The sequence below is a fragment of the Lagopus muta genome, chromosome 7, assembly GCF_023343835.1.
Source record: "Lagopus muta isolate bLagMut1 chromosome 7, bLagMut1 primary, whole genome shotgun sequence".
NCBI lineage: Eukaryota > Metazoa > Chordata > Aves > Galliformes > Phasianidae > Lagopus > Lagopus muta.
The window spans coordinates 6,948,367-6,975,081 of record NC_064439.1 but is presented as its reverse complement, the minus strand read 5'-3'; the positions used below and the strand labels follow the sequence as shown (position 1 = coordinate 6,975,081).

The following is a 26,715-nucleotide window of genomic DNA, read 5'->3' as shown; positions in this document are numbered from 1 at the left end:
TCATCTAATCCAACCGTCAACCCATCACCATCATGCCCACTAATTCATGTTCCCTCAGTGCCACATTTATACATTTCTGGATGTCCTCCATGCAATTGGAACTGCTGAGCCCCTGCGTGGTCTGGTGTTGGGTCCCCTTGGAACCACTCCTTCAACAGTCTTGGTGACCCCCTGCAAAACCCTCCACCCTTTGCTTAGCCATCAATTCCAGCCATGGAACACTTTTCAGAAGGAATGTCTGCCTGTGAATTAATGTGTCTAATTATTGGGTAAATTGTATAAACAGTTTAATACCCTGCAGCGCCCCTCCAGTGCTTAGATTTTGGATTTGAAACAGACCAAGCAGGCATGAAGGTTTTCAAAGGTGTAGGCTTGGGGTGATGTAGGTGACTCTATGGTTTTATCCCTCAAACAGCCTAAAATGACAGCAAGGTCCACTGTAGTCATTTAGGGTGGAAAAGTATAGTTTATTAATTAAGACGGGGGAAAAAAGGACCATCCTAGGCCAGATCATAGATTTTAGGCTGCCATCCATTGTCAGGCAGTGCTCCCCTCCCAGCAGGGGATCCAGGTTGTGGGGTTATTTAATACTTTCTGGTTGATTCTGTATCTGGAATAACTGCCTTAAATGATTGGTTTTGGCCTGAGAAACTGTTTGCTTACCTGGCACCTGAACTGAAGTGATAAACTTTAATGTCCTCCTCTGAGTACTCCCCCAGCAGACAGAGGATGCTTAGTGCAGTCCCACTCACTATAAATCTGACCTTCTAAAAAAATAAATCAAAGTCAGATGTTGCTCATTATCTCTTCCAATTTCTATCTATCCGTCAACATCCAAAAGTTTTAAAAGCTCTGCTTAAGCGTGTCTCCATCCTATTGATGGAATATCCTTTAATATTTTATAGTTCTGACTTGCACTTCTAAAAGTCCTAATTAATCTCACTAGATAAAAACTGACACAAAATGGCACAAGTGAGAATAGCTCCATCCTTCCTCCCAGCAATCGTGTGCCAGTTCATCTTGGAGCATGTAATGATTTACTGTAATAGTTTTAGGCCTGTAATGGGGCCAATAACTGGCATCTGGAAGCCGTGAGGCTCTTTCCCAATGGATGCCATTCACATATAGTTATTTAATTAATTAACAGCCCCACTAGCACGAGCCAGTAAAGGGTCTATTAAAGGGTTGTGATATTTTTTTTCCCTTTCTTAAATATCTTCCAAAGTAAGAACATATGCTGCACGCTGCTTTTCCCTTGGAGAGCGCTTAACGTTGCAACCTGTTTATCTTGTGACTGATTTTCAAATTCCACCTTAACCAGCTGCTCTTTGCTGGGCTGTAGGATTCAGCACAGCCGTGCTCAGCGGGAGCCATCGCATTCTACCTGCATGTGCTCATTCCTGCACAAGGTGCCAAAGCCCTGCGAGGCCGTTCCCAGACGTTACATGGGATGCACTTCCACTTGCTCGCCTCCCTGCTGGGATGAAAAAAAAAAGCAAAAGAACATAAATATAAATAAATGGTGGTTGGACTCAATAAATTGATGGTTGGGCTCGATGATGTTAGTGCTCTTTTCAACCGTAATGATTCGACGATGAAATAAAGGTGGGGAAGCTCATGTGGAATAAATGAAGTATCAGTGGGAAAATGAGCCCTGCCAGATGCTGGAAGGGAGTTGGTCAAATTTGTAAAAAGCATTTGAGAGCCCAGTCCCATGTGAAATGTGGAAAAGCTATCAGGGGCCATGCAGCAAATGAAGATGGGTTTGGTCTGCTTACAGAGCCAAAGGGTTTTGCTTCCCGAGCCGTGAGGATTCCTACAGCTTAGGTGCAGTTAAATGCAAACCTGGTCCTTGTGTAGGACTGAGGCAGGGCAAAGGGCGCTTCCGTAAGTCTCCAACCTTCTGCTTCTCCTGCCCAGGCACAGACACGGGCAGCTCTGGCTTGGTGCCACCAGCAGGTGACATAGATTCATAGAATCATTAAGGTTGGAAAAGACACACGGATCATCCAGTCCGACCGTCTGCCTTCCACCACTGAGCCATGTCCCGCAGTACCACAGCTACCTTTTGGGCTCTTCAGCCCAAAGGCCCTGAAGCGAGCTGTCTGTCAGGGCTCCTGGGCCATGACAAGAGCTGAGCGGCCAGCTCCCCTCCTCACAGGCAGCCCTGGCGGTCACTGCTGCCCTGCAGTCACCACAGGGTGAGTAGAAGAGGCGATTCCACCCTGAGGCAACTCCCAGTGGTGGGAGCAGCCTCCAGGAAGTGCCACAGCCAGTAGGCCGTGCAGGGTCATCCCAGCCAACTTCCCCTATCTAGGAGCTGGATACCTAGATGTCTCATAGAGGCAGCAGAGAAACAGGCATTTCTTGTCCTGAAGGAGACAAGCATCTCCCTGGAGTTACTTTTCCTCTCCACTGATTGTACATGGAGCCTGAGGTGTCTAACACAGTCTTTGAAGTCCAACTGTTCAACATCTAAATCACAGCAGTTCTCCCTTTCTTTCCACTACCCCTTTCCCATTTTTCCTTTCTATCCCCGTAAACCTTCCATGATGCTTCAGCTCTAACAGGAAGATGTGGGAGCACCCCAGTGCCCTGCAAAGCAACCAAGAGAAGTAGATGAGATATGGTTTTCTCTCCCACCTCATTTCAATAGGCAAGGCTGACCATGTCCCAGTTCTTCACAATAGATGCCTTTGACACCTACCTTCCATGAAGAACCACAAAAAATAATTCATATGATAATGAATACCCTGTGGGTGCTTTGTGCTTTTGTGGAAAGCAAAGCAGCTGTAACCTCGCTTAACTGGCTGTTTTGTTTTACTGGTTTGTACTGCTCTAGTGCTCCACTGAGTATACACTTCAAAGGTGATATAGGCTTAATGCTGTTCATCTTCAAAATGTTGAAAGTATCCATGACCTCGTTGTATTCCTTACCTCATGTTTTTTGTTAGTGTTGTTGTGCAGATGGAATGAAGGCTGGGTACATACACTGGGAGCTAATAAAACACCTTTAACATTTTGTGACTAAACCAAAACCGAACAGCAGAAAATCCAAAACACTCCTATCTAAAGCTACACTTCAGAATCCAAGGAGACTAAGAGTTGAAAGTGCGCTCAAATACATTCCCTAATAGATTCTATTTCACGAGAAAAAAGTCCATATTCTGTCATAAGTCTCAAGAAATGTTTTGGCCAGCTACAGCCATAGATTTTGACCTCTGCAACATCACCAATGAGTCCAAGACGCTGTGTGGGACCTTAGTGTGCTGGCTTCCTACCTCCACATCCAACCTCCCTGACCCTCAGTCCATTTCTTTCCTGAGTTTGCAAGGCACATTAGTCTGAACTTTTGGAAATATTAGGACGTCCTTTGAGTCTCTTCTGAAGAAGAAAATCCAATTCACAGCCTGAGAACTTCCTGGGATGGCACAGTATTCTGTTTGCAGTTGCTGGAGAATCAGCGAGTATCCTTAAACCATACAGCAGAACTTTCACTGGACATATGCTGTGTAATGTAAAAGCACTCAAAGGATTAACAGCTATCAGTGGATATATCTCTAGCTGTGCACATACCGCAAATCTACAAAGAAGGGATTAGAGATATCTGATACAAACCTGCAAGGGAAAAAATACAGTGCAGCCAAAAATGGAATCATAAGGCGAAGTTATTCATGTATTCATAGGATTTTATACAAACTGTTGGGTTACACGATGACCTCTTTGTATTGCAACAATATGTAGAGATCTTGCAATAAGAGATCAGTCACAAGATGCTGCGTTTTGTGCACACTGATGCTGAAGAAGAGCGAGCATGAAGCCCAAGAGCTATTTCTTGCAAGTGCACCCACATGACTGTGCTGTGGACATGTAGAAATACAGTCCTAGGCTTTAGCCCAAAATAATCATTCTAACAAAAAAACCATCCTTATTCTTCCAATGTTTGTTAATCAAATAGAACACATAGTAGTTATTATGTAGTTTAACAAGACCCATGCATTCCCTAGCAGCTTGTGTGCATTGCCCTCCTAGAAAGTTTCTCCTAATCTCAGTTTTCTTAGCTGCAAATGAAGCTGCTTCCTTCTTTCCCTGTCCTGCAGCAGCCATGGGGAAAGATCTATCACTCTCCTCCTTACAATAAACTTTAACTTATTGCAAGATTTTTATCATCACTTCTTTAGACTCTGCTGTTCCCAGACTAAACAAACAATCCTTTCAACATTTCCTCCTAGGTCGTTCTTTCTGTGCCTCTGATATTTCCAGTGTCTCTCTCCTGGACTCTCTCCAGTTTGTCTACATTTTTCTTACAGTGCAGTGCCCAGAACTGGACACCGTATTCCAGCTGAGGCCTTACCGGTGCCAAGTGGAGTAGAATAATTATCTCCTATGTCTTAGGTTGCAGCCACACATCCTGTTCTGGCTGCAGCTGAGCTGGGTGAAAAGTTTATTTCTTCTCGCCCGCTCCAGCTGCTTATCACCACCCCCAGCTGCCTTCTCTCCCCTCCCAGGTCAGCCAGCGCCGTTGCCGGCCAAGCCCTCCTCTGTGACAGTCAGCAGTACAGACAGCAGGTCTCTTCTCGCCTTCATCTAACACACCCTGCTAAGGCTGAGGGGTGTGTGAAGAAGCCAAAGCCTCAGGTGAGAGGAGATGATGAAGCAACAGGATTGTGGAGAGCAGCTTTCGCTGCTGGAGAACTGCAGCCAGAAAAGGACATCCCACCCTGCCCTTGTGTTCAGCCTTCAGCCCACCTGGAGCTCCAACCCCACCAGGAGATCCCTTCTGGCATTTCTCCTCCCAAAATGCAGTACTTTGCACTTCATCACCATGCTGGTTTTATAGCATTTTTTCCAATTATCAGTGCCATTCCAAATGCACATTTTATTGTTCCAAGGAAGACCACCCAAACGGAGATTATTTTATGAGCACATTCACTGCTGTGACAGCCGAGGTGACTAAGAAAGCTGAAATGCCATCCTAGCAGCAAAACCTCCATTCCCACCAGTGAGAGGTTTTCACCCACTGCTGCAACCACCTTAGAGTGATAATATTTTCTTATCTATCTGCTCACAACATTGCACAAAACAGGGTCACGAGGCTGATTAGTGTCACAATGCAAAATTCTAATTCCTTCCTCCATTTAATATCTGTGGAGAAAGCCCAGCAGGCCACCAGGAACGTGCTCATGCTGGTCGTAGCAATATAACCCAACAATGTGGAGATACTCTATTGATTAGGCTGGAGTTCTTCTCTTCTCTTACTCTGTTTCCTGCCAAGACATGATGGAGAAGTGAACTGGCTGCTGACCAATCCTGCATATCCTCTGCTCCCCTGCAGAAGTGGTTCACGCTCCAAGGAATGAAGACTTAGGAAAACCATGCTAAGATACCTTGATTGCAAAATATTTAGCACCAGCTGAGGACTGTTGTGGATGCCACATCCCTGGTAGTGCTCAAGGCCAGTTGGATGGAGCCCTGGGCCCTGATCTGCTGGGGACAGCCTAGTCCTGGCAGGGAGGTTGGAACTGAATGGTCTTTAAGGTCCCTTCCAACCTAAGCCACTCTATGATTCCATGACTCAGGACATGTCTATGCCAACCAGAACCTTCAGACACAGTGAGATGTTCCAGGAGCCAACCCTGAGAGCCTCCTTCTTACACCTGACATTTAGGTGGAGTTATGCTCATTTTGGTTCACTGCCTTCAGCTCTGGCTACGCCTGCATCCCACCTTTCACATAGACATCCTTTGCCCGCCCATCCTCATTCCCTACTTTTTTCCCCTTTCTCCTCCCCTTTCCATTTTCCCTCATGAAACATTGCTCCATCAGTGTGCTTCTTGCTTTCCCAGGCCCCCTTGTCCCATTCTCCAGGTCTCCCCTTGGCACCTCCACAGTCTTTCTTAGCCATTTGCCTCCTCCACTCTGTCCGGGCACAGCTGCACGACTCCACTTTCACCTTGAATCCTGCCTGCTTTCTTAGGCTCTTTGGAAATGGAGGTTAGGTGCTGAGAGCTGATGGCAGGATGAAGTAATAGGAGTAGAGCCGAGGTGACGTTCTTGTTCTGCCTTGAACACAGACTGCCAATCACGCCATAATAGATGGCGGTTCTAGGCAGGGAACAGCTTTTCAGCTCACCAAAATTAAACCACTAAATGGAATTTCCTCTATGGGCTAATCAGGATCCGAACCCATTTCTTTGGAGATAAAAGGCACAGCTCAATCTCCCGATCCACGAGGTCATCTGGCATACAAATCAATTTTCATCTGAAACGTTTTTATGCAAGGGATTATATTTTTTTTCCAATCTGCTTGTTAGCGCCTTGTGCCTAAACCGGAGCTGTGAAGTGACTTTTTCTCACTAGAGGCTAAATAAAGTACTGTACTGTTTTTACAAACGTCCCGAGCTCTGCCAGCAGGCTGGCACTGAAAGGGGCTGGCAGCAGACAGGCCCCGGCTCTGTTCTGTGTCACGGAAGTGAGCCTGGGGATGCCGGCCAGTGCCTCCCCGCACCGCAGTGCCACCAATGGCCGTGTAGGTGATGTCATGGGATGGCAACAGCGCTTCCATTGCCACCCCCCGCTCTGCCAGCTCCCACCTTCAGGGTATTTTCCTCGCTCTGGTCCGTGTACTGTAATAACTAAGTCAACTGGAAAAAATATTGAAGAAAAGGCCGAGGAAAAACAGAGCATAGGGGCAGCTGGAGCCAGCAAAGGAGGCACACTGAGATCTATAAAGAAGCTTTGTGCAGCAGCTTCTCTCAATTTTGGGATGTTTCGTTCCACAGGAGTTGGAGAAGATGGGTAATAAGATACCCTTTATTTTAAGGGATATCCCTTGTAGTCTCAGCTGCATAAAGATCAGTCTGTGGGTATGTGGAAACAGTGCTAGCAGTATCTCTCTTTCAGAACCTCCTGCTGCTCACTCCATTGGATGGTCTTGGTCCAACTAAAGGGGAAAAAAGCCTTCCATCCCCAAACAGTCATCCATCTGGCGAAACAGAGGTGATGACAAGAGCTCGCCTGTGACGAAGTACTACCATGCAGGAAGATGCATTACCCTGGTGCTCAGGTGCCTGCTCAGGAGCTGCTAACACAAGGTGAGGAACACATCCTGCGCCCCCACCCTGGGACCCACATTGCACCCAGCGCAGGGAGCTGGCAGCACCCACAGTGGTTGGGGTGGGTGGGGGCCTGCAGAGGCTGTCGGTGTGCCCAGGGCACAGACACACGGACGGAACCGCTTAAGTGTCAGCCTGCAGAGCTGGCTGCAGAGGGCGGACCATGAGTCAAGACCTCCGAATGGCTGCTCACAATTCAGAAGCGCGCGCCTATTTGCACATCGGTTTCGTGCTCTTGTGGATCAATATAGGTAGTGCTGCTGATGCATGTGTGCAAATCCAAATTGGTTTTGTGCCATTGCGAATTAGTGTTTGTAATGCTGAAATACACCTATCCAGTTTTTACGTTGTATAGCTGGTGGATGTGAGCTGAGCACTGAGGAAGGGCAGGAAGAAGAAGCAGTCTTACAGGCACTGAGCAGAATGTCCCAAGGACCAATGTGTTAATTTGATCAAAAAAGAAACAAGCTTAAAATGTTTCTTGGACTGAAATTCCAAATAAAATTGCCTCAAATGTATCATAAGGGAAGGCTGTTGAAAGTGCTCTGTTGTGCCAGGCGAGCCAGCAAATGTTCACACTTCCTCCTAACCACAGTCACCTGCACGCAGTGAGTGAACATTTCGCTACTCCCGTCGTCCCAAGCCCATGCTGTTCTGTTCCACCTCCTTTACAAAACTGGATTCACATCATGTCTCAAGGCTGACGTGATGGAGATGAAGAGCACAAAGACGCCGGGTTGCTGGTGAGGGATGCTGCAGGTAGCAACGCTCCAGCAGGAGCTCAGGCTTCCCTGGTACAGCCAGGAGGATCCGGGGCACTTCTCTCTGCCTGGTGAAAGGCTTTGCAGATCTCCCAGCCCATAAAATGTAAAGTGACACTAAGTGAAATCAGCACACTTTAAAATTCAGCTGTAAGCATCTTCGAGTACCGTATGACCAAATTATAAATTGTTTAATAAAAGAAAAAGTTCGTGCTTTAGAAGGGTTTTCTTTCCAATGGCTACTTCAGGTTGTCAGTTCAATGTTTTGTGACCAATGTAATTCTCATTTGCCCGCATCTCAAAATTGTCTAATCAAGCACAAAGAGCTGAGTATTTCATACACACAAAAACAGCGATATTGAATTTTCTCTTGTGGACTCCATCTTCCTTCCCACCCATCAGAAAGAAAATTGTGGAGACAAAAACTAGACATGAGAGTGTAATAGGCAAAACTGGCCTGGAATAAACACAGGCTGAAAAATGAAAAAGAAAGCTTGGACAAAACCCCGCTGCAGAAGGATGGGAAAGCAAAACAAGTGGAGAGAAAAAGGAAAGAAAGCAGAACGAACTGCTTTTAGAATGGGGGTTTGCTCACACACTGACAGCGATGACATCATGTTTGCCTGCAGGCTGAACTGGGTGACCTCAGATGTCCCTGCTGGCATCTTGGGCAGCAGATACTACTTCAGTGCACACAAGGAAACACCTGACCCTGCTTCCTTCTGACACCGAGCTACACAGTGCTGCCTGTGGGCAGAAGCAATTCATGCACTGACTGGTACTTCAGGAAGGTGCTTGGTGTAATCTGTGCTCCTGATCCTCTGGATTGAGGCATCTCCATTCAGGGGTGCCAAAGGGAGCACTGCCTGCCCGCTGTCATCGTCAGCCCCAAGGGGACCTTCTGGTCAGCTGGAAGCCCTGGAGGTCACAGCATCACAGTATCATGGAATCAGGGAATCCCAGTCACAGAACCCCAACTGGTTGAGGCTGCAGGAGCTCTGGGTGCCTCTGGTCTCACCCTGGCCCACCAGGGCCACCCAAGAGCAGAGTGCCCAGCCCCACATCCTGGCAGCTCCTGGACATCTCGAAGGAGGAGAGCCTACAGCCTCTGCGTCCCTGTGCCAGGGTGCATCACCCACACAGCACTGTGGTGCTGCCTCGTTTGTGCCTGCTGCCTCTGTCCCAGAACTGGGCACCACTGACTGCCTGGCTCTGTCCTCTTTCTACTCTCCCTTCAGGAACTATTCTCCCACAACCTAGACTTAGGCCAAGCCCTACCAGACACTTGATGGATCATTGCAAGGACAGACTCAGAATATTCTGACACACGCTGACAGAAACACTGTGATGAAGGCAAAATCCCTTCCCATCTCTTTCACAGCCTTATGGACACGTGCTCAGGAAGCAGGAAAGGCATACAGTGGGCTCTGCTCGTCTTGGTGCCTCTGCTTTTTTCTTAGCAGAGTGAGCTCGGCTGGGTTTGGCACCAAAGAGAAGAGCTTCCATAAACTCAGGACAGCAGTTCCCGCAGGACAGCCCTGGGGCAAGGGCTGGAGCTTCAGGGAGAGAAGCAAATGCAAATGCAGCATTTAGCAGTAGTTAAATCCCACCAACATTTTCTCCATCCAGGAAAGCAGTATGGCTTTTTGATTCACTCTTGTAAATGAAGAGTAATTGTATAATGAGTGACTTGGCTTGTCCTGCTGGAGTCAGTCACCTAATTTTAGCTATTGCAATGACTAATGGGGACCTAAATTAGGTGGTCTTTATCCCAAGCTTCCTTAAACTAGCTTCCTTGGTATAAAGTGACTGTTGCAATTAGCAGCACTGTGACTAATCAGACAATAATAGTTTCAGGTTGTGCTGCACAGACTTCACAACTATTTCAAAATGCCAGAGAGTGTTACAGCACATTGCTTTTCCACGCACTTGATGAACAGCATCCACCAGCCCTGCCTACCACATATGTCTGCCAGTGGTGTTAATACAACATCAATATTGTTCCCCCATTTGTGGATGCTGTCTCCTTCCCCCCTTTCAGGATGCAATGACCACACAGTGCTGCCCAGTCCCTAGAGTAGCTAGTATTCAGCAGAATACAATATCCTTTCTTTGCTATTTTGTATTGCTCCTTTTGTATTGCCATCTTGGGAAGACATGGGAGTACTGACCGCCAGCAGAAACTCAGCAAGAGCCTCCTTACCTCTGCTCTGCCCCTCCCAGTCCAGATTGCCTGTGTTTACCTCCCTTCCCGGAGGGAAATGGAGCATAACGTGCACTTTCCTAATGTAATTTTGGCCAGCAGCTATTGCTTGAAAGCTTTATGGTGATCTGACATTAAAAAATTATAAATCTGTAAAAAAAAGTAACACTTTTCTAGAACACAGTCACACATTATATCCTGTCTTGATAGGAAGAAACTGTACCAGCATCCTTCAGCACATATGTAGGGATGTCAAAGAAAAAGAATCATTTTCAAAAGAAATTCCTGGCTGCTAATAAAAAGTTTACTATCTGATCCCTTGTATATCAATATGGTGATTCAAGGCTGTCTCTGTTGCAATACAGAAATGCATTCAGTGTTTCTTTGTGCAACAGCTACTTGGCTTACCCTGCTAAGACAGGACTTCCAATGTTTGTGACCAGGTGGAAAATGTCCAGAAAAAAAGCCCAGTGCCAGCGTGCCCAGTTTTCACAGACAGACAAGGGGAACTCGGAAGGAAGCTGTTCTTAATTGGGCTACCTTCAGAGAAAACGTTTCTGGCTGAATTCGTATTTGTTAATCAAAGGTCAGCGGGCAAATCTACTTCCCCGTTTTAAAATTCTAATGAAATCCAAGCCCCCAAAGCCATCTCTGTTTTGTTCCATCTCTAATCGCCGAGTCCATCAGTAGCGTTCGGTGGGATGTGGATGAGAGATCGTTCTCATAAATTAAATGGACTTCATGAAGCAGATCTTAGCACTCCTGTGACAAGCAGAATATCATTCTGAGATCTGGCTATACTTAATAGATAAGTTTCAGTGATGTTTTGTTAATTCAACGAGTCTTCACACTGTAATCTGTTTCCGTGCAAACCTGTACAGTGGGTAACATGGTAAAAAGGAAATAGCTGAAATCTTCAGCTCCTTGAACAAAAAAATGGGGAGTAGAAATCGTGGTTGCTGGATGTTTTCTTTCTGCATGTGAATGGATCGGAATCGAAGAAGGAGCAGCTGGAAAAGAGCGGTCGTTGCGAATGCAGAGGTTGCAGCTATGGTCCTGTCGCACATCCTTGGGAAAGTCCATACTGAAACACAGCGCTGTGCTGAGATGCTTGAAAAATTGTTTTGGTTGTGGCATGCAAGAAACATCTATTCATTAAAGTCTTGCAATTGTGACCCAGCCCTTCGTCTTGCACAAGATCTATAAAAAAGGCTGAGTGACTGTAAATGTGTCCCTTGAAGCAAATTATGGAAGACATTATAGGAAGACTGGTTTCCAGCCAGCTTTTCCAGCTTAATGAATCCCTTTCAAGGATGCATGAAAGCTTCACCAAGACCAGTGGTGAATATCCCTGGACTCATCTAGTGAGATTTTATAAGGAGTCCCAGCGACTGTATTCTTACTTTTCTTCTATTTTCAGAAAGCAGCTAGGAAATACCGTGGAATGGAAATACTTCTGTTCAAACACTGCACTGTGACAACACACCCGGTTGATTCATGAGCTGTCAGCCAAGGGCTCTAGGACAGATTCCGTTGTATCAAGATAGCAATCAGCATGCAAATGACTGCAATTTGTATGCTGCCCATTCTGGAAGAGATCAAATATATATATATATATATATATATATCTCAGTAAAAATCCATTCATTTCATTAATGCACAGGTCTGTACTGTCTGTGTTTTCCTACAGGCATCATCGATACATAAATAAAGAACTGAGAATACTAACAGTTAAGGAAGACTTTGCTCAGATCATAAACATAAGGCGCCTATAGGAACCTCATATTTATGATACTTCTTGCAGCAAAATGACATTCAGCTACAGATTTACTGTTCTATACTGACTATAGGTTTTCTGTTTCTGCATTAAGAAAGAAAACAAAAGAACAATCTGTAGAGTTTTTCTGCATTTTGTGCAGAAAATGGTTTGCTCTTTCAGCTAACTATTGCTTCAGCCACTGCTGCCTGAGATCTCAGGATGGGTAGAGGAAGTGAGGGAGAATTATGAACGATATGGAGGGATCCTTCTGAGGGCAATGAATGGGAACCAGAGGAACGTGACAATGGGGAAACAGATGAGAAAGAAAGAGAACAAGAATATGCAGGCCAAAAGGATGGGAAACGAAAGAAGAATAAAACAAATAAAGAAATAAATGAAGTTTTAGGTGAAAAGTTCATATGGATTCTTGTGTGCCCTTCCACTCTACTAGGCAGAAGAACAGCTGCACTAGAATATCCCGATACTCCGCCTTTCATTTTGGCATGTTGGTAGTAGAACAACTCACAGGGCACACAGGAGTTAACAAAATATTACATGCTCCAGTGCATGTCAGACCAACCATAGATACCCTGCTGGTCGTAACCAGCTTCATTTCTGCAGCTGCTTTGGCACACTTCTTTGTGAAGTGCTACAGAAATGCCAAGTGTTGTTATTAAATGGATGAACAAAGCCCAACAGGTGTCATCACACGTAGCAGGAATTACACGCATGAAACGGATGCCATTACACGTAACTGCTAACTGCAAGGCACCGCTGGCTGACTCTTGACAGATCTGCCAACTCGAGGTGCTCATGTCTTCAGTGAGGCCTAATAGGTTACATGTTTGTAGAAAGGATGAGTCCATCAGGTGTATCTTGCTACAGTCTACATTAATGGTGATGTGGGAGAGCCAGCCTTTCAACCAGTTTGGAAATCCAAGCCATAGCCTCTAAGCATTTCCTGATTTTATTGTTTTACAGACTACAGGCGGAGGAAAATTAATTCCCCATGTAATTCCATTGAAATCTAGTACATTAGCTGAGGGACTGCATTTATTTAAGTCTGTACCAATATTTATGAGATGAATTTAGGCCCAGAATGTGTTGGCTGATGGCCCTTATTGGGAGATGAACTGGTTTGCTGTACTGGGAAGACTTCCCAGCCATTGGGAGTGACAGTGGGGAGAGGGGAGGACAGAGAAGAAGAGGGCAGAACAGAGTGTCAGGACCACAGTAATTAATGCTTAGGAGGCAGAAAAGGAGATAAACTCCCAGAATGACAATTCTAGCATTTTAATTTGCATGTGGAATTTCAAAGTCAAATTGATGGCTTGAAAGAAGCTTTATCTACCCAGTGAGTTTATACATTTCCCATTATTAGCAATGCAGTGTCCTGCAGTAAAAGTGCTGCCATAGACTGACATGGAAGAAAGAACACAGTGTGGAGAAATCTTTCTAAATTTACTCATTTAAAATCTAAGAAATACATCTGACTGATATCAGAACAGCAGCAGTCTACACAGATGAGAATAAGAGACATTTCATTTCAATTCAGGGTTGACGATTTGGGCATACTTGAAAGCAATCAGAGATAACAGAGCTAGAAGGAAACAACAACAGCAAAAAAGATTACAGAGAGAGCATGAAAAGAAAGTTCAGTTTTCTCTTCTGAGAAACTAACATAAGAAAGATGCACACCCTTTCAATGGCTTCATTTCCTCAAGATATGTCTTCAGTCTACATTTTTAAGTTCTTTAAAAGGCTGAAGAAAATACCTCTTGCAAGACAAGATAAATAAAGTGGGTCATGATGCTAAACACATTAACTCACCCCAAAACATACATGCTCTTTGGTCTCAGCAAAGTGATTGAGATTCAGAAATGGTTTCTTCAGCTTTCTTCTGAATTGAAGAGCAAAATTAGTCACAGTCAGTATAGGTTCACATGAGCTTGTTTAGTTCAGAATTACATACTACTTATTTTAATATATTACTAAATTGTAGTTTGTCATATGTGTTTATATTGGTGAAACAACATTCCCATGTATTCTCCTTACTAATGTAGACACTGAGTCTCAGAGTCCTCCAGCTTTCATTGGCAAGTACACTTCACCGCAAAGCCTAAGACTTATCTGTAATTTTTTCACTTCCATAATGAACTACACAATGATCAGAGCAAGGTGTGAGGGACCTTTGGGATCACCCATCCGAGCACACAGAGAGCTTCTGGCCAACGTGCCCATGCAGCATTCCAGCTGCACTCAGTGCTTCGCACACCTCCCCAGTTCTAGATTTAATTCCCATTTTTAGTGACACACTGTCGAGTCACCATCAACTCCATTAACTTGGAGCTCCATTTAAGCATTGTGCTTTCTTCAAGTCTGGTTGTTGCTGCTGAGAGCATGGTTTAAAACAACAACAACAACAACAACAATAAAACCAGCTGAATATTTCTGACCTGTACATTAAAACCTGTGCTTGGTACTTCTGGAGCTTCTTAAGCCAACCCAAGCATTTTAGACATTGCATTTACACGTTTCCATTTGGTTGGTTGGTGTGCTCCTTTGTTTCAGGACTGGCAAGGCGAGCTGTTTCTAGTTCCTTGCTGGACCACTGCAATGAGCATTATTAAATACAACCCCCGCCAGCCCAGGCAGTGTGGGGCTGAACCCAGATATGCTGCATACCAAAGTAAATCAGAAAACACATATGTCTGACAAAAGAATTCTCACCCTGGATATAATGACTACTACGTTTCTCTGGAAGATGCAACATATTGTGGTACTTCATTCAGATACTTTTTTTTTTCCTTTTTGAGCTCTATTGCCATCTCCAAATGTTCAAAAACTACAGTTTGGCCCTCAAAATCATAAGTCTGTCTGTAAAATGATAAACGTGGAGATCCTTTACTTTGCTTCCTGGATTTTGAGCTGTTAGGGTGCACCTGGGTCACATTTGCAAGCTTTATACTTTAACCATTAGGACTAGAAACTGACTTTAATTTAAAGAAAAAGGAAAGCTGGGCTTCTAACCTCATTACACAACTCTAGTAGCTGCAGTGTAAGTGAAACATCAAACATCACAAGATTGGAGATAAAATCATGAGTGCTGACAACATCAATTTGGAGTAGGAGGTGGGATAGCAGGGGAAACTCAGGGCACATGGCTTTACTTTTTATCTCAATGTTTTTATAGGCTGTCTACTTTTATCTTTAATCAGAAGTTTTCAGTGGCAGTTCTTTCTTCGTGTACCTGTGCGTGACATTAAAAGGTCACTTCTGCATTAATACCTGACGCCGTCTGCTAACAGCATCTTTCTATCAGAGCTGACATGAAAAGGTAGGTGTGCACCGATGGTACGCCCAGCACTGATATCACAGCCAAGAGGTATTATGGAAGCACAGGTCATGAGTGCACAGCTGAAACGGTGTGGAGAGGGATTCCAGTCCCCCGCTGTGTGTGTGTGTGAAGAACGCGGGATGTTTCTCACAGCTCTAATATTTACTGCCTGATTGAGGAATACGTTAGTGAAAATTTACCCGCAAAGGTCAACATTCTTTGTGACTTCTAATTGGGTGCTTAGAAAGCATGGCTTGCTGTATCTTTTATGCCTCAAAATTATCTCAGTGAAGAATAACACAGAAACCTGGAAATCTACATATAGGTAAACCTGTCGCTAGAATAAATTAGCTATAATTAAGCCAAGTAATTAAAGGATCATTATGATCATAGATCAATGGACTGGCCAGATCCAGAATTCAGGTCAGTCTTAAGTAATGCCAAAATGGCACTGGTGACAAAGTGATCATCTGTTCCTTTGCTATTAAAGTGAGCTTCCAAATGACGCTTTTATTTTGATTTGACTTTAAGAGTTTGACGTTTTCCAGTCAGAGGGCATCGTGTCCCAGCATTCCTCCCATCGTCCGCTCCCTAAACAGGCTCCAATCCATCTAGTTCTTTAGATCATGTGTGATTACGTTGCTAATAAGGAGGAAGTGCAGAGTCCGTGTCTGCCCGTGTCACCACATCACCGCAGGGCTGGCTCACCCAGCTCTCTGCAGGGAGCTTTGGAGCCCACTTTCACCTCACCGTTCAGCCCTCTGATCACCTTAGTAGGCCTGGACCCAATCCAAGAGCTCCACGCCATTCCTGTACTGGGGTTCCCAGGCCTGGATGCAGTACTGGAGATGGGGCCTCACAAGAGCCGAGTGGAGGGGGACGATCACCTCCCTCTCCCTTTTTTAATGCAGCCCAGAACACAGTTGGCCTTCTGGGCTGCAAGCAAACACTGCTGGTTCATGTACAGCTTCTTGTTTACCAGGACCCCCAAGTCCTTCTCCACAGAGCTGCTCCCAAGGAGATCTTCCTCCAGTTTGTACAAATATCTGGGATTGCCCCGACCCAAGTACAGCGCCCAGCACTTGGCCTTGTTGAACCTCATGAGGTTTTCAAAGGCCCACTTCTCCAGCCTGTCCAGCTCCCTCTGGATAACTTCCTTTCTTTCCAATGTATCGACTGCACTGCTCAGCTTGAAGTCATCTGCAGACTTGCTGAGGTGCACTCAATGCCATCGTCTGTGCACTGATGAAGATGCCGAAAAGCACCAGCCCCAAGGCCAACCCCTGTGGGACACTGCTCATATTTACTTACATGATATCATATTTATTCCCTCAAAACATTACCAAGTCAGGAACTTCAAGATAGGTATATATGCAGAGAAATGCAGAATTCAGAGATCCCAGTAGCCTCAAGTTTGCTCTGAAGTGCCACAGAGCCATGTGATGCTCACAAGCACAACAAAATCTTACAGTTCATAGTCCACATTTAGTAAAAAGCAGTCTTTAAAGATAAATCAGCTTTAAAAATGTTCCAGTATACTTTTGCTTCATATATTGATGCAGGAGCAGGGTTTGACCCTTTCATCCTCATGCAGGTGACTTGGCGCTCAGCCTAATTTGACAGATTCTTTCTGCAAAGCCCTACTGCAGAGGTCAAAGAAGGAAATGCATCGTCATCACAGCCTCCTTTCTTGGGGGAGCATTGAGGTTAGCCCACTGGATTTAAAATCTTACCACAGAGACAGAAAACAAGATTGGCTAACCACAATGACTCGACTCAAAGAATTAGAAACACTGACATAAGGCGAACATTCCTGAAAAACTGAAGTCAGAGTTCTGCCTACATTTTAAATAAATAGCAATCCAAAAATCTAGGGCAAGAAAACTCCATAGGCATCTCAGTATTTTACTTGAGCCAACATCAATCTTCCTTCTTTTCAGACAAGCTGGTAAATCAGCAGTGCTAGATCAGTCAAAGCAGCTGAATGCAAAAGCTGAGGAGACAGACAGAATTTGTACTGCGTATATGAATTACTGAGATAAAGGAAAACCGCTCATAAAGTTACATCTTGAATAAACATGAACACTTAGCAAGAGTACACAGGGAGGAGGAAATACTACAGTCCAAATCTTGTGAGATGCCTCTGATTAAATGTACCATCAAGTGGGAAAGGGACCTCGGTTTCTCTGCACTTCAGAGGCTCACTCACACACAGCTTCAGAGCAGCAAAGCCAGACATAGTGGGAGGGCAGCAGCGTGGCCACGGAGCACTGGGGCAAAGCAGCAGCAGCACAGCCAGCCTGATGGAGCTGGGCTCACGCTGCTGGGACCATGCTGCAAGCTGGTTGAAAGCACCTACCCTGCTAGTTTGAACTGCTGTATGTCAAAGACACCAGCCCAGGAGCTGCTGAGCTTCAGGAGTGGCATGTGCCATCTTCTGATCTCACTGTGGTTTTGGTGAGAGCTGGGTGCTGGAAGCTCTGGCAGCTGAGGAACTGGTACCCATGGAAATGCTAGCTCTGCTGTAGGGTCCATGAGACGAGAGGTTTAGGCACTTTCCACCAGGCCAAAGACCTCCTACCTCACACCAGGCATGTCACAGAGATCCCTGCATTTGCAGCTCCCAAACCAAACAGGGCACAGGTTTTCAGCCCTCCGGTAAAACCTTCTTCAAGTTTGACACATCTGTAGGAACAGAATGTCTGACTGCTTAATAAATACCCTGGACACACCCTTACTGAAAGCACATAGCGAGATAATAATAAAGAAAACAATGTACAGGAATATTTACTAGATTTGGAGAACCCAGTAAGAAAATGGTGCTTTTATTCTCCTGCAGCACAGTTAAGTTCTGGGAGGCCTGTCTCTGCTCCATCAGTGAGCAGGCTGTGAACTATTCATGGCCAGGATTCGCCATCCCCATACAATGATTCTGACTCAGGTTTCCTAAAGGAGCACCCAGAGATGTAAAAGTGGACTGTTCTTAATGCAGAATTCACAACAGATCTCCCTCCATTCTACTCCTGTAAAGCAATGGACATCTCAGCTTGTCTGCAGAAAAGAGCTGAAAAAGAATGTAGAAAGCGGATAAGAAGGATGCGAGATTGCTCATCCTTCTACTTGGGACTTGTTTGATTTCCTTTCACAACATCATAGAGTAGAAGTGGAACAGATCTATTAGATCAGTGAGTGTATCTTACTCAAAGAGCGGGATTAATATCTTCCCACAGCCATCCACAATGAAGAATGCTTTAGTTGCCAAAATAATCCTGTGCTGAACAGCGAAACCCACAGGTGGCAAGCAACTCTCAGTGCCAGGCTGCTTAATAACTCACATAGTTAACATCAGCACCGTTCTCTCAGACAAACCAGGGCATTCTTTTGGTGCCCTCCTGCCTGCTGGCCAAAGGAATGGGAACCCTGAGTTCTGCCCCTAAAGGCCGGGTCCGTGCTACCGACTGGTGGGTTGGTCTTTGCCAAGACATTTTTGGAGGAATTATAGAAATCCCTCTTACAGAAGGGAATTAGACGTGGTACTTAGGCAAAACAGACATTCCATTTATAAATATAATTACTTTTGCTGTTCCATCAAGAAAAATAATTTAGTAGCAAGGGATACAACGGAGAAAATTATTTATGTGTTGACACAGAATAAATAGGAAACAGATCAGGATGAAACTAAGTGGAAAATGAAAAACATACAAAAACGTGTGAGATTACCATTTGAGGGGATAACCACTCTAGTGCATTCCTTCCAACTGAAGTACAGCCCCTCACTTTGCTTAATGTTTGGATTTTAACTACGTGAGCATTATACAATAAGTGCAAAAGCTTCCTTTGAATTTATCAGCAAGTTCTTTTCTTTTGATGCTGACCTTGGGCACTGCAAAGCAGGCACTCCTCTGTGGTGCAGCACAGGGTACAGGGATGTGGTTTGCATGTTTTCCCTTTGCTTTAGTGTACTATAGCATGGGTTAGAGAAGAAAGGAGTGAATCTGCCATTTAAACTCTATACATTGAGTGACTGCATGCAGTGTCACCACCTAAAGAAAGACTCTGACCCCATCTCTGGTATAAAATATCCTCACTTATTTCACTCAGGCTGCATGGATGGGGATGGCCATTGATGCACATCTTCAGCATCAGATTTGTGACGAGTATTTTTATCTAGCATCTTCGTTCTTAAAGATATTAATGATTTATCACATATGGTGCACTATATTTTTCTAAAGCTGTAAGATACCATGGTGATTAATGCCATGTGAGAACTTAAACAGAAGGCAACAGGATAACAGAAATGTCCTCCCAGCAGATACGTGGCCTTGGTACATCTGTAGGTAAAGTATTTCACCTTCACAATTTTACTCTGTACATCAGAACTGTATGAGTTCCATAATAGAAGACTGTACTGTGTTTGACAGTGTTGCAGAGAGAACAAGAAACCTTACATTTAATTTCTCTATAGTTTTAATTAGGGCTCTCAGATCAATTGTGTAAGGACAGATTGATTATTCCAGCTCTTTCGATCATACTGATTTACTACTTCAATTTAAGGAAGGCAGGAGAAATAAAGAACCACAAGTATCCCCTGTTTACCTATATAAATATATATATATATATATACATGTCTATCTCACCATATTTCTGGTAGGCAAAGATTCAGGCTTCAAACATCCTTGCAAATTTGCCCAATCAATAACCAAGTCCACATACAAAATCTGCTCACTGAATCAATACATTACCGAGAAACTAATCACATTTTACTTACCCACACAAACACTGCGAAAGCCTGGAGACACTGCAAGGCTGCTCTAAATGAAGGCATTACTGCTGGGCATGCTGCAGGCTGCTCAAGCAAGCCTACAGCCCTTTTTTTTAAGCAGCCTTTTTTACCCACTTGGATTAGGACTGCCGCTGGCAGAGCAGCTGCCCCTTGTATTATTGGATCCAAAGCAAGGATTGTTTAGAAGTTCAGCAGACCAGGAAAGCAGGAGTTGTTTCTGGACACTAGCATAAACAAAGCAGCGAGCTCAGGGGCTGCTGGAAAGAGTCAGGATGAAATTGATGATGTACAAAGGGTCTGACCCTGAAGTTCTGGCTTCAAAAAGGGAAAGAGGACACGGGGATGCTGAAAACCAGGCTGTGCGGGGGACATCTTCCACTTCTCCAGGCCCAGAGCTGCAGGGAGCACCAGGAGGGCTGCAAGGAGCATGAGAAGACAAGCATTAGCACTCCCCCACTCATCTCCCTCACAGCAGTGCATTAGAGGTTAAATAAATAAGAAAACAAAAACAAACAACAAAGCACTCGGGAAAAGGCAGTTTCTGAAAAACTGGTCACTAGTAAAGAAAGGCAGCCAGGCCCCTAGGGATGCTCTCCTTGCCTAAGGAGGAAATGGATTACGGTGGTAATGTTTGCTGCACTGTAATTAAGGCGGTGTCGGGACTTTCATTAAAATGTGTGTTTTTGTGGAGGGGCTACGGCTTGGGGAAAAATTTTGCTGGGGGCTGAAACATAACAACTTTGTTCTCGGCCAGAAAATGCATGCACAGTCTTTATTATATATGTAATTTGGAACCTCAGTGTAGTTTTGACAGGGAGATTCTGCTGTTGTTTCCATATTGGTATGTAGGTAGCTAGTTTAAAACATCAGATATTAAAGGAAGTAAATGAATGAATTCTGGCTCGACCTCAAGTAGGTGACATGTCCCCATAAACTGTTTGCAATTAACTCCAAAAATCAAAGGCCAAATTCTGCTGGTCTTACTCAGACACATAGCTTTCTCAAAGTAAACAGCAGCGAATGGGATTGGGCTCCCAGCGTTCTCTCACATTCAGTTCTAGGCACCTGTCCCTCCCACGTTATAGATCCTTTAAAGGTAAGCGACAGAGGTAATTTCCCAACAAAACTGGTGATACAGGACAAGGTTGGCCCTGCTGTCAGCATCCAAATTCCTAACGTCACAGCACTCCAGATCTTATATCAGGAACCACGACTGCAGGAACTCGGGCCTGTACGAAACACAGCAGAGACAGCTCCAGTCACAGAAACAAATCATTTCCCCTGTTTTGTGGCCAGGTTCTTGTTTCTGTTAAGTAACCTGAGTGTGAAGCACCACTCCTGCAAACAGCAAACTGCTCAGATACTTATTTAATCTCCTGCATGGCAAAATGCTGCCCTCACACCGATCGCTCTGTGCCTTTCCTCACAGGTGCACACAGTGTGCTCCTGCCCTGCGTGCCTGCTACTGGCTAGGAGCGTTTCCTGGCCTGCACGTACCTGTGATGCTGCCAGCATTCAACCCAAGGGATGTCCTGCTTTCAGCTGCTAATTGGATTTTACTCAAACCATTGGCAATCTGCACTTCTGGATTAAAAAACCAGACTCATACAATTTCCCACACGTTTCCCTCTAGACCACCCACCACCACAGATACGTCAAAACTAAAATTCAGAGCATTAATGGTTACAAAATTTTAGTTTCACGAAGTTGTAAGCAGTGCATGCGTTGCCACCAATCAAACAGCAAAGATGGAACAGACTGAAGTTCATAAGTAACTTGTGGTTGATTTAGAAACTCCAAATAACAAAATAGCACATAACGTAGCACAGTCCATCATTACAAGAACAAATGATAGAAATTGCAAGTTCAGGAAGAATTTACATTACTGCAAACCCTTGAGCACAGAACAAACTTTCATCAGGATGCCATGGTCTTCAGTGAAGTTATTTATGCAATCAGTTACTACCACTGCAGTGTAGACAGGTGTGATTCCTTGTATGCAAACTGCATCTGATACGAGCACCTTTTTTGACTTAATTTAAATTACTTGGAAGAAGTTAATCTGAAAAAAGCCAGAAGTTGCAGAATGAGTGAGCCCTGCACGAGGGTTAGAGAATAACCACCACTTTTAAACTCACACTTTGGCATGCACAAAAAGAACATTTTCTTACGAAGATAAAAGTCTCCACGTGTAATAACTCGATATATAGACAAGCCCTGAGGGCTTGCATCTTAAGCACTTAGCATTTTTGGCCCCATCTTAATGGATGAAATAGGTGTGTTTCTCAGTTACGTTAGCCCAGTCAAAGCAGCTTAATATGATGAAAAAGCCTCAGGCTTTGGCGAGACTAAGGTGTAAAGGTGTGATGATAGCACATGCATCACAGCACAGGCAAGGCTGCCTGCCTTTAACACACACTAAACTAATCATGTTAAAGCAGGCAGCGGATGGAGAGCTTAGACTTTAACATGGCTTTACACACTGCACCTTTCCCTGCACTTTGCCACTGTCACCACGGATGTGGCACCAGACTTTCGGAGCAGTACGTTGCAGTAAGCTGATGTTGACTACAGTGCACAGCTGAACAATCATTAAACTGTCAGAGTTTGGAATTAATGTCATAAAAGTGTCTGGATTGCATTCTGATAGAATCCAGAGTGATCTTATTTCTCACTACTTGTTACATAGACTCTTTTAGTTGTATAATAGTGTGACTGGTATTTACATAACAAGCATATTTACATAGCAGTTGTCACTTTCCTTCAACGATTTCCAAACCAAGATCCTTCTCCTTAACTAGCTGGTTTAATGCAATGTGCCGTCTTCAACTTGTTCTGTTATTACAAACGAAAACATCACTGTTTCTCATTGAGCACACTGGGACAACTGAAGATGCCCTGAAGTCAGAACTGCAAACATGCCTCGTTTAATCAGTACAGCCAGGTCTCACTTATATTTTAGGAACAATACCAAGAACACAGAAATGCTTATTTCAGGAAGGTGAAATTGCAGTTGAAAGTTTTGAAGTTGCCTGCCCTTAAAAGTTTAAGAAAGAAAGAAAGAGAAAAGAAATGTCAGTTTCATCTGAGTTAGTTTGCAGTGTGCTGGAAGATCTCTTTGCATTCAATAAATCAGAAGATGTGTTCATTTAGTACTATGCCTTTGTTATAAAGCCGTCTATTTTCCAGGTAGAGGTAATTTGTCATAGCTGGTAGTGTGATATAAACTTAACATTTTTCCTGACAAAGCCATTCAAATGTCCTCAATCAACAAAGCACTCCCATCATGGATTTACATTGGGTGACACCACTTCTCCCAGCCTGTCCCCCTGCCACAAATAATGCTACAAACACAGAGCTACAATTCCACCTCCGGGTTCCTGCTCTCAGTGCAGTTTCAGTCCTTCACACCTTTGATTGCCACAGCAATGGTAGCAGCATCTCACAGAGCAGACCTGCCCAGCTTTGTCCTGACACGCCAGGAGATAATGCAGTGGAACTAATGGACAGCAGCCCCTTAAGGTTCTCTCGTCCCAGACCACGCAATGCCAAAGCTGGCTTGGCCCTACCTCCACAAGGATTTGGTATTGTGACAGCTACATAGAAACATAATTAATGTAAGAAACAATGGAGAAAAAGGTCAACACTGTTAAACATACATCTGCTGTTGCAAAAAAGGAAAGAAAAAAAAAAAAAAAAAGCTGCCCAAAGCTCAACCGCTCACATTGATCTAAAGGCCCTAAACAACATTGCATGGCAGCAATGGATGAACCAAGTGTACGTGGTGACTGCACGTATTTCAGCTGCGGGCTGTGGCAGTCATCCCTCACACACCTAGCAGTGGATGTGAGCCCACAGCACGCTCACGTGTCCAAGCTCAAATCAATTTGCACATGCATAGCAGCTCTGACACATCCTGGACTCATTGGAGCCGCCGCGCATGTGCAGCAGATGCACACGGGCACAGTCACCACTTCAGGGGATGGCCATTTTTTTTTACCAGAGCAGATGGCAACCTGGTGACTCCTGCAAATGCCACACCACGCTCCTGCTGTGCAGAGGCTGTGACCCTTTCCTTCCTGCTCCCAACCCTTCCCTTCCAGCCAGGCCTGGTGTAGAATGTAGCCTGTAAAATGTTTTCAGCTACATTAGGCTAACTTACCCAAATTACCAAAATTCAGAGGTACTTTTTTTGCATTACATACATGTAACCATCTAAGCTCCCATATCTGAAGCCTACGAGAGGCACACCTCTGTGTAATTTAAAGACTTTGTCATAGAGACGCTGAGCTCAGAGTGTATTTTCTCAGTTGGCAGAAAGTAACCCATTTTCAGCAACAGGGCCAAGGAGTCACAGCAACAGCCCAGCTGAGAAAGGTGATGTCTTCACATGTGCATGTGTATAGACCGAGATAACTCTACCACCTTTATCTCCACACATATGCATGACAGTATCACAAAGATCTCATTTAATTACCCGGGGATTGAACCAACAAAGACTTTTTGTTATGAAACAGTTCCCAGGAAAACAGGCCAGCAAAAGCTGCGTTTGCCACAGCATGTCATTTTTCATTTGGTATTCCTGAAGCCGACAAGTGAGAATTTCGGTGAGGAAGCACTGAGTAAGGTCTGGATTGCTGTGCGTTTGGTTTTACATCGAAAAAGCGTGACTTAAAGTCATCTTCTTCTTTGCTGCTGTACCTGCGCGCTTCCTTACGCTGTGCTATCAACACAGAGAGCAAACCCGCCACGACAGAGGGTTGAAAAACCCAGCGAAGGGCTCTCGCAGCTTTATGCACGTTCCCTACAGCCCTGCCGCTATCCTTCCCCACCATTTCTGGAGTCCACCGAAGTTGTTACTCCAGCGGAGCTCAGCTCAGCCCGCACGCCCCACCTCACGCCCCACCGGCCGCGCTCTGCCCGCCGCTCTCCGCACGCGCGGGGCAAAGCGGCCGAAGGAGGACCGGAGCGGGGAGGCCCGGCCGGGGGCCCCGCGTTGGCAGCGGGCGGAAGGAGGGCGGGGGGTAACGGGCAGGGCGCCTCGAGGGCTGCCCTCAGGGCGGTGCCCGGGGGGAAAGCCCGGGGCCGGACTTTGCTTCGGCCGCACGGCCGCGCCTCCGCCTCTCCCCCCGCATCCCTTCGGAGCCGGAGTCCCTCCCGGCCTCCGGGCCACGTTAAATCCCGTGTAATGAGGCTTAACCCCGCCCCGAGGCGCGGCGCGGCCGGTCGGGCAGGCAGCCAGCGAGGCCCCTGCCCGGGGAGCCCCCCCGCCGCCCCGAGCGGCCGCAGCTGTTCCAGCCGGAGTTGCTGGAAAACGGCCACGGCTCCCCAGACTTTGTCTCCCCCGCGCGCAGCGCTGAACTCTGCTCCCTCCTCTCCTCCCCTCCCCGGGGGAGGCCGCGGCTCCTCCGAGCGGCGGTGGGGGGACGGAAGGGGGGGCTGGGGACGGCCGTGCCCCCGCGGCTCGGGGCTGGGCCGCGTGCGCGGAGCCGGGGCCACCCGCTCTCAACCCCCGGGGAAAATAAAATGCATAGAACAAAAAAGAATAAGGTTGAGGGCGGGGAGCGGGCGGGGAGAGAGCGCGGCGCCCGTCCCGTCCCGTTCCGTCCCGGCCCCGCTCCGCGCTTTCCCCGCAGCCCGCGGGTGAGCGTGGCGCGGCGGTGGGTGTCTGCGCCTGGGACGGGCGGGGCGGGCAGGCGCAGTGTGGGGCCGCGGCAGGGGGAGGGCGGCGGGCGGGCACTGTGTCTGCGTCGCACTGGCAGGGGGAAGGGAAGGGAAGGCGGGGGGTTACGCACCAGGGCAGAGCCGGGATCCCTTCTCCACCCCGCGAGCCCGCGGGGAGGGGAAAGAGAAGGGAGAAGGGGGGGGGAGCGTTCTCCTCCTCCTTCCTCCTCCCCCTTTTTCACCCTTCCTCCTCCTCCTTCTTTCCCCAAAGTTAAACTTCCTGCTCCCGGCCCGGCTGGGAAGGGGACGCGCAGCCCGGCCGGACTCAGCCCTCGACACACGTAACAGCTGGAGCTGTCAAAACTTCCTCCGCTCGGCCTCGGCCCCTCGCCGCCTCCTCCGCCGCCGCCGCCGCCTGCTCCTCCTCCGCCCCCGGGGGCTCAGCGCGGGGGGAGGGCGCGGGGGCAGCGTACAATGAAGCGGCGGCCGCCGCAGCCGGGTAGCACCGGAGCCGCCAACAGCTCCCGGGGCCTCTGAGAGGGGGAAGCCCGCCGCCGCGCCTCGCCCGCTGCCTCCTCCCGGACCCCGCCGAGCCGGAGCCGAGGACGGGGTGTTATTGTGTGCGAGACCCTTCGTGCCTCCGCGCTCTTCTCTTCGCACCCCCCCTCCCCCCCCCTCCCCCGGTTCCTCCCTCCCCTCCTCCTCCTCCCGCTCTCCCCATGCTGCTCCCCCTGCTACCTGCGCTGGTCGGCGGCGGCTGAGGCCAGCGATGCGAGGCGGAGGTGGAGAAGGCGGAGGTGAGGAGGAGAGGAGCCGCGGGAGCAGGAGGAGCATCGGGATCCCCATCACCATCCTCATCTTCATCACCATCATCCATGTGTCTCTCTCGTCCTGCTGACTAGGATGTCAACGGAGGACAAGAGCCTGGTGGTGGCGGTGGCGGAGCCGCCTCAGCAGCAGCAACCCCCCGAGCCTGCAGCTCCCCCCCCAGCAGCAGCGGCAGCAGCCACAGACAAAAGACCAAGGGGCCGGCCTCGCAAAGATGGCGCTTCCCCTTTCCAGAGAGCCAGAAAGAAGTAAGTTGGGCGCTGCT

General features: G+C 46.6%; 1 protein-coding gene and 1 long non-coding RNA gene across 13 annotated transcripts in view; one reads left to right on the top strand and one right to left on the bottom strand.

The window, feature by feature from the left end:
- Positions 1-1,059: 1,059 nt before the first annotated feature.
- Positions 1,060-26,467, bottom strand: LOC125696189 (uncharacterized). Its single transcript, XR_007378220.1, has 4 exons — positions 26,361-26,467; positions 19,944-20,374; positions 13,669-13,738; positions 1,060-11,667 (listed from the first exon to the last, which is right to left on the bottom strand). It is a non-coding gene; the product is annotated as an uncharacterized LOC125696189 (long non-coding RNA).
- KMT2C (lysine methyltransferase 2C) overlaps positions 26,307-26,715 on the top strand; it is a 187,526-nt gene continuing 187,117 nt past the window's right edge. For 8 of the 12 annotated variants that reach the window (XM_048951492.1, XM_048951485.1, XM_048951484.1 and 5 more), the window contains exon 1: positions 26,417-26,698. In XM_048951492.1, coding sequence (XP_048807449.1) covers positions 26,526-26,698 — 173 coding nt within the window. In that variant the 5' untranslated portion in view covers positions 26,417-26,525. Of the gene's footprint in view, positions 26,699-26,715 lie in introns of all 12 variants that reach the window. The other 4 variants (XM_048951493.1, XM_048951489.1, XM_048951479.1 and 1 more) reach the window with 3 other exon arrangements.